The sequence below is a fragment of the Toxotes jaculatrix genome, chromosome 2 (assembly GCF_017976425.1).
Source record: "Toxotes jaculatrix isolate fToxJac2 chromosome 2, fToxJac2.pri, whole genome shotgun sequence".
Lineage (NCBI taxonomy): Eukaryota > Metazoa > Chordata > Actinopteri > Toxotidae > Toxotes > Toxotes jaculatrix.
In genome coordinates this window covers 12,894,618-12,906,789 of record NC_054395.1, presented here as the reverse complement: position 1 = coordinate 12,906,789, position 12,172 = coordinate 12,894,618, and the positions used below count along the sequence as shown (strand labels likewise).

At 41.0% G+C, this 12,172-nt stretch overlaps 1 protein-coding gene across 1 annotated transcript; it reads right to left on the bottom strand.

The window, feature by feature from the left end:
• Positions 1–5,330: 5,330 nt before the first annotated feature.
• Positions 5,331–11,346, bottom strand: actr5 (actin related protein 5). Its single transcript, XM_041046436.1, has 9 exons — positions 10,957–11,346; positions 9,999–10,237; positions 9,421–9,590; positions 8,919–9,136; positions 8,537–8,701; positions 7,946–8,050; positions 7,571–7,710; positions 7,180–7,312; positions 5,331–6,719 (listed from the first exon to the last, which is right to left on the bottom strand). Exons 1-9 carry the CDS (start codon positions 11,338–11,340, stop codon positions 6,399–6,401), a joined length of 1,875 nt encoding a protein of 624 aa, XP_040902370.1. The 5' UTR covers positions 11,341–11,346; the 3' UTR covers positions 5,331–6,398.
• Positions 11,347–12,172: the final 826 nt, after the last annotated feature.

Sequence of the window (12,172 nt, the reverse complement as noted above, 5' to 3'; positions counted from 1 at the left end):
CATGTGGAGGGAGGAGAGGAGGAGGGGGAGGAGAAAGAGGTCATTTACATCTGATTACAGATACTTCAGCTCCCTTGTTGGGGTGATTACACTGTGCCTGAGACAGCGCTGGACACTGTGTAACAGTTTATATTTGAACGATAAGGTTTCATCCCTGTAAAGATTCATTAACTCATTACTCATATCAGGGTGTTCTATCAGAAGAAGCTGTGCACACTCCTGCTGAGAGCTCAGAGGCCTTTTCTCCCTTATTTCCTTCACTGGTCCTTTGGGAGCCGACTGGAGGAAATAGAAAAGCCTACAAACACAGTGTCCTGTTAAAAGGCTCTGGAGAATATCTATGTCTATGGACCTCATGTATCAGTTAATGTGCATGCGCATCCCAAAAGAGCACAGTTTATTTGAAAGGTGCTACAACAAAGAGAAAGAGAGGAAAGTACCCTCACACACGAATGAGGCTCTACAAGTTTGAAATGGTGCTGCAATTAAACACGTCATTCCTAGGGGTAGGATTATTTTGGATCCATCAAATGTTGCGGGAAACTATTCTTGAGGGAAAAAAAATGCAATACATGAAGAATGACACAAAATAAATGAAAATACAAAGACTTACACAAAAGTCTGTTGTTGCTGTTGCTTTCGTGTTGCCTCTTCTTCAAAAACACTCGGGGAAATTGTCCTCTTTTCTTCTACCAAATGACAAAATTTCTGCCTGATGATCTTGGCAACAGATGCCCACAATTATGGACTACAATCACCATGTTCATACCTCATTAGGACTTCAGCACAGTGGAAGACCAGAATGCACATTGAGAGAGTTTAGAAATGTGGAAAATTAAGCTTCTTGACAATTAAATGCTTAAGAACTTTCTGCTATTGTATTTTTTTTTTTGTATTTTTTTTTAACTGCACGTTTAAAATTTTGGACAAGTTAAAGGAACTGTCTGAACAACCTGGAAAATATTAGTTTGGGATGATTATCAAGCCCAGCCAAGACATCCTCACCTGAAAGAGAACATGAAAGCATAACACAATAAAGATGTCGCCTTCACGTTAACACTTGTAAAATTTTTACTTCATCTTGAATTAAAAAGACACACACAAAGGTTTCTTTTCCTCTCTTTTTAACATTTTAACCTCTTTTTAACTTGTCGCACAGTATCTGTCAACCCCAAAAGTGATAACACCAAACAAAGATGTAACTTTCAACCAACAGTGGCCAATGCAATAATGCTTTTCAGCAGCTACAACTGACTTACTGTTGTGTCCTTATGCCACTGATTGATACTGACAGTAGAAAAACCACAGATGTACACGTATCTATGTCCTCACGTAAACACACACACACACACACACACACAGTGTGCTTTTGCTTGTTAAAAAGAAAACCTCCTGGTCTGTTTCATGGACCTGTTTCTATGATTCACTGCACTCCAGTTTAATTGGAAGTTAAAACAAATGCAATTCAATTTGGCACAGGAGCCCTTTGCTTTCAGCGTCACAGATGTTTTATTGTTTCCCAGACACCACACGTCTGCCCTCAGATGATAAAGCAGCACCATTAAGGTCACATGATGACCTAGGAAGAACGTATATTTATAATTCAGAGTGGCATCTACGTATTTTTAAAGTGTAGGTTTATATTGTATTTCATGGAATCAACCATGAATCTTGTGTGATATCATGGATAGCATGCACCTTTAACTGAAATGAAGACAGTGATCATTTGCAAAACTGGAGCTGCGAGGTTTTTCATAACAGCAAAGATTCATTATGATGACTTCATCAGCCTCAGACGAGGTGTCTGCAGAGTGCAATAAATCCCAGCGTGAGACAGGGCCATAGTGCTCCCAACCTGTCAAATCAGTGAGTGTGTGTGCTTGTGGGTGAGAAAGAGAGAGAGAAAAACAGTGTGTGTCTGTAGTAAGTCAGATCTTTTGCAAATGAGCCCCTAGAACTTTCTTGTAAATCCTAAATCTGCCTCCACAATGTCTGACCAAGACTCACTTACATGGGGAACTCACATGTGTATGGTGTGTGTGTGACAAATAACAGCAATAATCTCAGCATGTGTAACCAGTGTTTCACAGCTGATTTTCAGTGATACTCTGTCCAGAATCTACCTTCCTGTTCCTCCTCTCAGGTTGAAATGTGGCTCTGAAAGGTTTGTAGTTCAGTTCAAGTCACTTACAAAGGTTCCCAGAACTGACAAGTTCTCACAGAGGCACAAAAAGTATGAAAACCACCCACAGAAACTTCTCCAACTGCTCCTGCAGCAGAGTCGACTTTTCCACAGTCAAATCAAATCTATTAATCTAGTATGTTCACAATAAATCTTTTTTTTTTTAAAGCTTTGTCTAAACTGCTATTATGTGACACTGTTACCTTCTTTGAATCTTTGAAGCTACAGATGTTTTACAGCCACTTTTCAAAGCTACAGGAGGAGAGTGTTTTACACTCAAGAAGGGAAAGATTTTGAGCAGCGTATCCCTTTAACAGAAACAGAAAGCAAGAAATGAATACCATGGAAACAATAATTCACCATTAATAATACAGAGACAGCAGCTTCTCACAAACTGCCCATGCTCTATGTCCAGGCAGGAAATATCAGGCCTGCTGGGGTCATTCAGCTTATAATGTTGATCCTGCTGCTCTGTGAGCTTCTCAGTGAGAGCAGCAAGTGACTCTGATTGGACAGCAACCAACACGAGACATGAGAACGACATGTTCAAGGGTCTACTGAAACTCCAGCTTGGGAGTCAAGAAACTCTAAAGGGAATACAGAGTTTAAATGTTTTTATGTGTATGCTGACAAAACTGGTTGAATATAATGATATGAAAGAAAAATTACGATTATGTTACAGACACTTTAAAGGAGCATATCAGCGTTACTGCAAATTGATTATAACTTGACAGAGCAAAGATTTTTAGACTGATATCTAATCTTCCAGGCAGACCTCAGTTCAAGTCCATAAAATATAAAACATCAACTTGCCGACACCTGATAATTGTTCGAGTTTGTAATATCATTCACAGCAACAACAGTCTCTTCACATACTTCTATCGTTTTCTTGTGGGAAGCCCTGACATTTGAGACGAGATGGACAGCCGCCAAACAACACTGAATTTATGTGCCATCAGTCCCACAAGACAAAGAGCAGTCAAACATGAAAGTCTTTGAAAACATAATGGGAATTAGTTTTTTTCCTGGATTCTCTGGCAGCAGATGTTAGGGAACACATCAACCCAAAAAAGTTTTCAAAACAATTTGCGACTTTTAGTGGTGCAAAGAAATAGTTAAAATAGAAATAAATCAAATTAGCTCCAGGAAAATTTTAAGTTGAGTACTTACTTGTGACGGAGAATTTTTATAGTGCGATATTACTATTTTTACTTGATCAGAATACTTCTTCTGTCACTGCTGGCTTTAAGGGCATTACAGCGAGAAGGCATCAGGCAAATTAGGTATAAACTACAACCTCATTTCCCCTCCCCACTGTGCAGGTGTCTCATAAACTGGAAATCACTAGAAAGAATGATATGATCCCTCACGGGCTTCCCACCCTCGAATGAGGCCACCTATGTTTGCAGCAGTCTGCCAATATTTTAGCCTTAAGAGACAGAAGAGAGTCAGGAAACAGTGGGCTTGTCTGCAACAAAGATTTTGGTGGATTTAACTCCAAACTCGCAGTTACCTGGTGTGTGCTTTATGTAACTATGCCAACAGGACATTCTGCTAACAGGCTATTTTAAACTCTGTAACCATGAAGACCTCACTGTACTGGTTAAAAAAACAAAAAAAAGAGGATTGCATTGTGCTGTTTCTTCAAGAATTATCTTGAAATTTTGAGAGGCTTTACACTGAAGAAATACAATAAGATTGTCCGACCATTATTAAAAAGAAAAAGAAAAAAAAACCCTCATTGTGCATCTGTCATACTGCCAGCTCCTGGTTTTTATTTTCTCCTCCCCTCCAACACAGGACTGCGTGACATGAACTCAGCCCTGCCTGGTGTTCCTGCTGACCTACAACACTGCAGCTCACAGATAAATCCTCCTAATTGGACACTGGCCAGCACTATGGCATGAACAGGGTCCAATACAGTGCAGGCTTGTTTAAAAATACACATGATCTACATGCATGAACCTACAGTATGCCTTCAGCTTCAATTCTCTTAGAAACCCCACCTAATGATGACGTTTATTGGTCCTAGCAGTAAATTTGACTTCTACATCACTGGCATCTGGCAAGGTGGTGACAGTGCACACAACAGAGGGAAAAAAAAATGGATTGTGGAGGTGAGCAAGAGGGAGGTGAAAGCAGGTATGAACATGGATAAAAGTGGGTACCACGACCACCCATCACACTGTTTTCTTTTTAAATTTGAGCCACAACACATCAGGAAGGACTGAGAAGATCCACTGTCAACACATCATAACCACAGAATACTGTGGCCAATATGTCTTTGTATTTCTCAAAAATTCAGATCAATGAACTTTCTGAGATTATTCACCCGCTTGTTTACGGTGCATAACAAACCAAAAGTGACACAATGGCAGCCTCTTTAGCTGGACACAACAACTGTGCATCATATGGAATTGAAAAGGCAGAAATTATCCAATGTCTTTTTTTAGGTTGCACCTGCAGCTGATTTTTTTTTCTAAATATCATTGAAAACCCTTGCTAAAGTATAGTGTAGCCATAGAAATAAATCCTCTTGCTTTGTTTTTCCTCCTTCTCCCTTGTTAAATTTGAGCCAATCATCCTGCAGTCACAGGTCTGTTTTGGCTCTGATTAGCCCCAATCTGCCCTGCTGTGGAAACCAGTGCTGTGTGTGTGTGTGTGTGTGTGTGTGTGTGTGTGTGTTTGGTTGGCACACTGCTGCTTGAGGAGAAGCAGAACAAGCTGTCTGAGGTTTTCAGCCTTCAGCTGTGGCAGAGTTTAACGCCATGTAATATTATTAGACTGCAGAGGTCTGCTGGGTTAATAATATGGACCAACAAGGAGCAAAACAGCACAGCAAACACACCTACAACACAACCAACAGTGAGAGTCAGAACCTTTAGGTTACATGAAAGAAAGAGAACTTAACTGCACACATAAGGACACAGCCTCACACTTCAGAGGTTCCTGCTGTTATATGTTCCTGTGAATATTAGGGTGATGAAACTATGTGTTTGTGTGTCTGTTGTGTTAACAACAATAAAAACAAAGCACTCAGGTACAGAGGTCAGTGTAATACTGTGTAATAGGTCTACTACTGTGATTGTGCCAACAGCAAACCCCAGTAGCTCAGTTGATACTGTGGAGGCTGAGGACAGAACGACTACATTTTGTTCGCCTGTGCCATCTGGTGGTGCAACACTACACTGCAACACATCATGTGTGCTGCATTTAAAGGCTCAGTTCACCCAAATCAGAAACTAAAACATCATCTCACTTACTTCTGGAGTTATTTCTCCATGAATATACTGGTAGTCCAAGGTTTGGAGGTATTTACCTGAACAACTTTAAACAGAAGAAATAGTCCCTGTGAAAACAGCCTGCTGAAATTATTAGTTGATCGGTTGACCGCTAAATAATCTATGGTATCACCTTTTACTTCTGCTTTATTTGTCCAAATGGCAAAATCTTTAGGGTTCGGGCTGTTGGTCAGACAAAATAGGTAATCTGAAGATATCATTTACAGCTGTGGGAAACAGTAATAGGCATTTGTCAGACTAAATTTTATAGACTGCACAATTAATCGATTAATATAAACAATAACCGACAGATTGGATAATCAGTAGTGAAAATAATTGCTAATCCAGAGGAATGGAGACATAAGGCAGTTGATTTTTTTAAAGTTCTGCTGTGAGCACAACAAATAAAATTTCACCTCCATTATACTGGTGTGGCAGCAAAGATCTGGACCAGTGCAACCCAAGAAATAATAAAACCAAAATGAACTGCATGTATAGATACAACTAAAGGTAAATGAGAAAACTTTTTGTTGTGTGTGTAACTGAACTGATTTGAAAGTGAGCTGCAGAGAGAGAAAAAAGAGAAGGAAGAAAATCAAAGATACTGAAGAAGGTTGACTAAAATGCAACACGATGTGACGAGCAGCATCAGACATCTGCCAAACTTTCTGGTCAATCTGTCAATCAAAAGCAAAGAGCTGTTTTCATAAGTGAAAATATATTTTTAAAAAACACACACAAAACAAATTCTATTTACATAATAATATACAAAAATATTTCCATCTGACTTTTAAGGTGATTACTTTGATGGCAATTCAATATGAACAGTCCAGTTCCAGTTATGAAGTTACTAAAGTCTGATGCAGAAGCAGATAGGTTAAACTACACCAAAAAAAAGGGTACTTCATTCCAAATTGAGACTCTGAGAAATAAGTTTAGGAGGAAACCATAGAAACATCAGCAGCACCAGTAGAGAAGGAGGGAGTCAGGGCAGACGTAACCGTGGAGATGGCAGCAGAAGCTCCCGCTGAAGTCATAACGGAGGGTTCGACGGGGCGAGCAGGAACTGGTTTGGCGAGCTTCATGGGAATGAAGGCGTTAGAGGCACAGTGCTCGCTCAGATACTCGCCTCCTTTCTCCTCGTAGTCCTGTCTGCTGATCCATCCCTCTGCCGCTCCTCCTCCAGGCGGATGCTCCAAGGCCCAGTCTCTTGCCCCGCACCAGGCGTCCAGGGCTAGCTGCGATGCCATGGTAACCTGGGAAGCAGTGAGCCAGAGTTCAAATGTATTTGAAAACAGATTACATCTAAATTAAAGTACCCCTAACTGAAAGGTAGGGGTGCTTTAAGCTGAGGGAACTGGTTTCTCTAGAGTTTATTTTTTTCTCTTTTTTCTTACTTTTTACTTTTCACATCTCTTATTTAGAACTTTTTATATTTTTAAAAACAGGCTTTTATCTTTACTTGTACATTTGTATGAATCTAGTTTAGATCTATTTGGATGTAAGCTCTGTCTGTAAATGTTTCCACTGTGTAAAGAAAACTGTAAAACTTACTCTAATATGACTGTGCCTGAAAGGGTTCGTCAAATTTGTTAAATTTTAACATAATTTTAGATTTTCTAACAAAATTCAGTCTTCATCAGAACATGATGGTCTGGCACTTTAGACGAGTATGTATAATGATAAACAGGGGTTTAAAAAGGATATAGGCTGTACCTTAAAGTGTGACTGGAAGGGCCTCATAGCCAGCAGTTCTCTCTCCACTCTCTCCTTCATCCCAGGGTACTGCATGTTCCCTCCTGTCAAAAACACATTGCTCACCAACGCCTCCTGCTGCTCTGGTGTATACCTGTATGTAGCGTAGGAGAAGTGAGAAAAACATTAATATGTCAGAGTTGTAACCTTTCATGTGTCATTTTACTACAGTTAATAGGAGAAATGATGTTATAGCTGATAAAATTAAGTTTTGTGTGGTAAAACAAACAGGTCCAAGCATGCAAACAAATTTCCATGATGCATGTGTGTGCATGTATACATGTACTGTACCGTATATGCATATGCGAGCTTGGCTTTTTTTGTGTGTGTCTATTGTGGACTGTATCATTACCTGGCCAGGACATACTGCAGCGTCTCCATCAGTCCCATCTGCTCCTCTCCAGTCAGCGAGGGCTGGAACAGGATCTCTGGACACCGCAGGCGCTCTGTACCCACAAACAGTTGGTGGTACTCTGCCATGTTGAACATGGGCTGCAGATCGAGATCAAAGTTATTGTTCACTGATATAAAATGTGTGAGAAGTACTGACACCAAATGTTTCAGCTCAGGAGCAAAGTTTGCTAGTTTCATTGCTGTTCTGGCACAAATATATTATGCAGGAGAAAAAGTTTTCTCACACATATTGAACTGGCAGATAATTACCTGCACAGCATTAATGGGGAACTAAATATCTGTCTGGGAAGTTGCAGTGTCTCTGTGCCATTACCTGAACCACATTAGCGGGTTTTTCTGGCAGCGTGTCCTCGGGGAAGTCAGAATCCATCAGCGCGACTCCGTCTCCCTCATCCATCGGCTGCTCCAGCTCAGACACCTGGCAGACAGAGACAGAACAGCCTCAGGCTTCGTGTCAGCCGCAGCACATCCAGTGCAGCAAACAGGTTCGTATCCTGCAGAGCCCCGCGAGCACGTTCACGGTAATGACACGCAGACCTAATCAATTATTGGATCATTTGAGTTTGACTCCAGCTCAGTGGCTCCTGCATTTATTAGCTGCTGTCATTTCATAATGTATAAAATGTATAAAACTACACTATGTATGTATGAATCCACTGTGCTTTAACTCACAACAATGAATAAATTACTATGTTTTAGTTTCACTACAATTTTTTTGGGGGGGGGATATCTAATATAAACCCACCTCTGTTTTTTTTGCAGTTACTGCCCTGCACCATCTGTTTTTTAACCCAAATGTTTTACCAGAGACCTACCCTCAAAATATAGACCCCACCCTTGTAAAATAACAATTCAAGACTTACTAATTCTATTTTTCTCTCTGATTTGGTGAGGTAACACCCACCTCCATCTTTCCCTCTGCTCCGTCGCTGTGCAGCAGCTTCTGCCTGCCCTGCTCCACAGCCAGCTGCAGTTTGTTGATGTAGGACTGCAACTCCTCCGCTGAGTCCATGTTGAGCTCCACCAGGCTCTTGTGAAACTGATCCAACAGGCCGTCGTCCCACAGCTCCTGCACACACAAAACTCTGTGATCACACACCAGCTGTGTTTTTAAATCCAATCAAAAGTTGCTGTTGTAAAGGAAACAAGGACATCCAAATTCCTTCGAAGACCAATTTTTATAGTCTTCTGTGTAATCTTGAGTCTCACACATATAAAATACCACTTGAAAAACCTAAAGAGAATAACAACACTACTTTACTAAATTAACAAGACAGGTTTCTTGCCTGTACTGCCATAAGTCTGTCCAGCCTCTCTTGGTCCTGCTGCAGCTTCTCTTCACGGCGGCGAGCATTGATCTCCTGAAGGCGTCGAAGCTGCTGAGCTCGTCTCTCTTGCCTCTCCTCCACACTCACACAGCCGCCCGGCACTTTACCCGAGAAGGGAAGCTGCATTCGGTGAACCTCCCGCTCATAAAACTCTGGGCTGCGCCATTTTTCCAGCTCTGGAGAGAACACAACATGAAGGAAATGGAAAGTAAGAAAAGAAGAAAGGAAGAAGCGATGTGCATGTATCTCCATAAATCTATGATCACCTGTATTTCCACCAGCCACAAGCTGAAAATTCATGCCTGTGCGCATTTAATTAATGTTACTTGAGATTAATTTGGGAGTCCTTCCACTCTTCAGAAACATAATGGTTATTTACTGTGGTAACTTGGAGCTGTAAACTAAAGAAAAGACTTGCCAGTTTTAAATATACATTGATATTGACACTGACAAATTGTACCTTCATGATAATCCACCGCAGTGTAACTGTGTTCATGTAGCAGTTCCTCCATGCGGCTCAGTGTGATAGCGGCAAGGTGACCTGGGTATTTCAGCTGGAGGAGGCGCTGCAGGTAGGACGCTGCCTGACTCCCAGCCATGTTCACACGTTTACAGTTCACCGCATCCAACCTCGAATCGAAACCGTATCAAAATTAGACACAACAAACTGAACAAAATGTGTGAATGGTTGCGCTAAAGAGAGTAAAAAAGGTCTTTTACAGTAAAGACATGTCACAGTGGGAAAACCACAGGTGTAAATGACAATGGCTGAATTCCATTTATCTATTCAGTTTCAGAGCACTGGTATTATGCGTCCTGGCTCACTGTCCCATTGTCATGGCTTAGTGGGACACCTGAACAGAGCAGAGATACCACTGATGTTAAAAGTAACACTTTTGCTTTTCCTACTGTAAGTGAAAATGTCTTCTGTGGAAAAAAGCTCAGGAAAAAGACAGATTTCTTACAGACATATATACAATGAACTGTAAAAGAACAAATGCAACACAGAAGCAGCTGTCTGTGTCTGTGAATCCTCACCTGCCGTTGATAACTGGCAGGATGTGTGAGCAGTGGTATCCTGAGGACAGAACAATGCCGGTGTGTGGCGGACGGATGTTCCTCCGCGTGTTATTGTGGTAGAAACTGTACAAGCCGTCCACGCCGTAAGAGACGTACGGGACACGGTAACACTCAAACAGCAACTCTGACATCATCTGCCGACAGTGCAGCGGGTTACAGGGTGCCTCTGTGAGCACAATGGGGTGTTCCACGCTGTCCTGTGAAAGCATGGGAAAGTAATGCTGAGCAAACATCTGGTCATCACTGACATTAGTAAACAGAAACGGCAAAACATTACAAGTGTGCATTAGTGTAATTAACCTCCCAGGAAACACTTGGTGGTAACAGACACATATCTTTATGCCCCTTACAATGTTTTTGTTTTGTTCTTAGTGTGTGTTTCTATGTTGTCATTGCACAAGCACATTAACAACAGAGAAACAGGTTTAATAAATTACAAGCTTACCTGGCACTTTCCTTCAGTGGTAAAACTAAAATATTTTTATGTCTGACTAGAAATAAAACACCTTATTATACACATGAACAGCTTTTGTAAACTTCTGATATTTAGAAGCATCATTTTCTGTATTATCATGGTTGACCTCAAGCATTTTGACCGGCTGAACTGAAAAGACCTGTTGTATACTTGTGTATGTAGCTTTTAAGTATGTCCTTATATTTGTTTAACTCTGACTTGGAAAACATTTGCCATTTAATGTGAAGTGTGTGGAGACCTTTGTTGGTGGTAACATGTCTCTGCAACATTATGCCTTATATGTTAACTGTTTGAATGGACTGATATGCAGAGCTAAAAGACAGCTGGGATTTAACTGAAATGTAAAAAAAGGCACTGACAGGAAAAGAAAAACACTCAATTACAAAATGGCAAAAAATGGCTACACTGGAATTTACAACACTAACCCCCCAGTACTAATACCTCAGAGGCGATGCCCAGATGTGTAAACACATAGTCGAAGATGAGCTCCTGGATTTCGAAGTTCACCACCACGTTTCGGTCAAACTGGCTCTTCAGCAGCCACCGCAGCGGCTCCAAGTTTGGGATGTCGTTACCGATCTGGGTCTCGCTGCGGGCGGCCCCTCTGCTGCGCGCCGCCACAGACCTGAAGATCAGCCGCGGAGAGTCGTACTCCGCCGCTGGAGCCGCCCAGCCGGCCCGGGTCTGGAAGGAGCCGTTATCTATCACTATCGGGGCCGGAGTAGGAGTGAGACACTGGGCGGGGAGTTCATAAATCGGGTCGGGAGAGGCTTTACAGTCCTGAAATGAGAAGATTTGACATACCGGTCTCTCTTTGGAAGCCATTTTGAAAGTGCGTTACTGCAAAATACCTCCGAGTACAACCTTGGTATCGCCGACTTTTAGTTCCGACTCAACGTACAGGTGTTTAATCGGTAAGAAGCAATATGAAGAGAATCGTCAGAGAAGCACTTGAACAAAAATAAGCAAAAATCATTTGATATGAAAGAGTATGATACAATACATATTTTGGTTTTACTGTTACAGAAATCAAAACAAAATATTCCGCCATTTTTTATGATTTATATTTTAATTTCCAGCTAAACCTTTCCTGTTTGTCTGCACTGCAACAAAGTCTGGGAATAGTAACGTGTTGTCAACGAAAACCGTGTGTAAGCGAATTCACTGTAAAAGTGAATTATGAAAAATATCTACCTTTTACCACCAGAGGTCGTACTACACTCTATTTAATGAGACCTTGTGAAAAGAGACACATGGTTTATCCTTAATGAATTAATAGGTAGAAAAATTATCGGATTGAGAGCATTTGACGTTGGCATTACTGTATAAAAGTATCATAAATTTCTATCTCATGTTAAAATATTTAAAGAATTTTAAACTCCTTTGTAGAAAATTGCAATTCCCGTTGACATGAGATGGAAATTTCACTTACCACTTAAATCTGACTCATTTTTTTTTGGCCAGTCGTTACAAACTCACGCTGTGCAGCCACGCTTTGAAAGCAGTCTTGTGGAGACCCCTAAATTTCCCTTTTATGGCTTGATGCCACCATGAAAAAGCATAAGATTTATCACTGAGCCAATCTGCATGTGAATTAAAAGACATGTAAACATGTCTCTGCCATTTTCTTATCACCACTCATCACCCCAAATTGTGG

What these genes read in the sequence shown, in the direction of transcription:
- actr5 (XM_041046436.1), bottom strand. Translation starts at nt 11,340, where the DNA reads ATGGCTTCCAAAGAGAGACCGGTATGTCAAATCTTCTCATTTCAGGAC. An exon ending in ACAGACTTATGGCAGTACAG is followed by an intron (nt 8,702 to 8,918) that starts GCAAGAAACCTG and finishes TTGTGTGTGCAG; the next exon opens with GAGCTGTGGGACGACGGCCT. An exon ending in GAGCAGAGGGAAAGATGGAG is followed by an intron (nt 8,051 to 8,536) that starts GTGGGTGTTACC and finishes TCTGTCTGCCAG; the next exon opens with GTGTCTGAGCTGGAGCAGCC.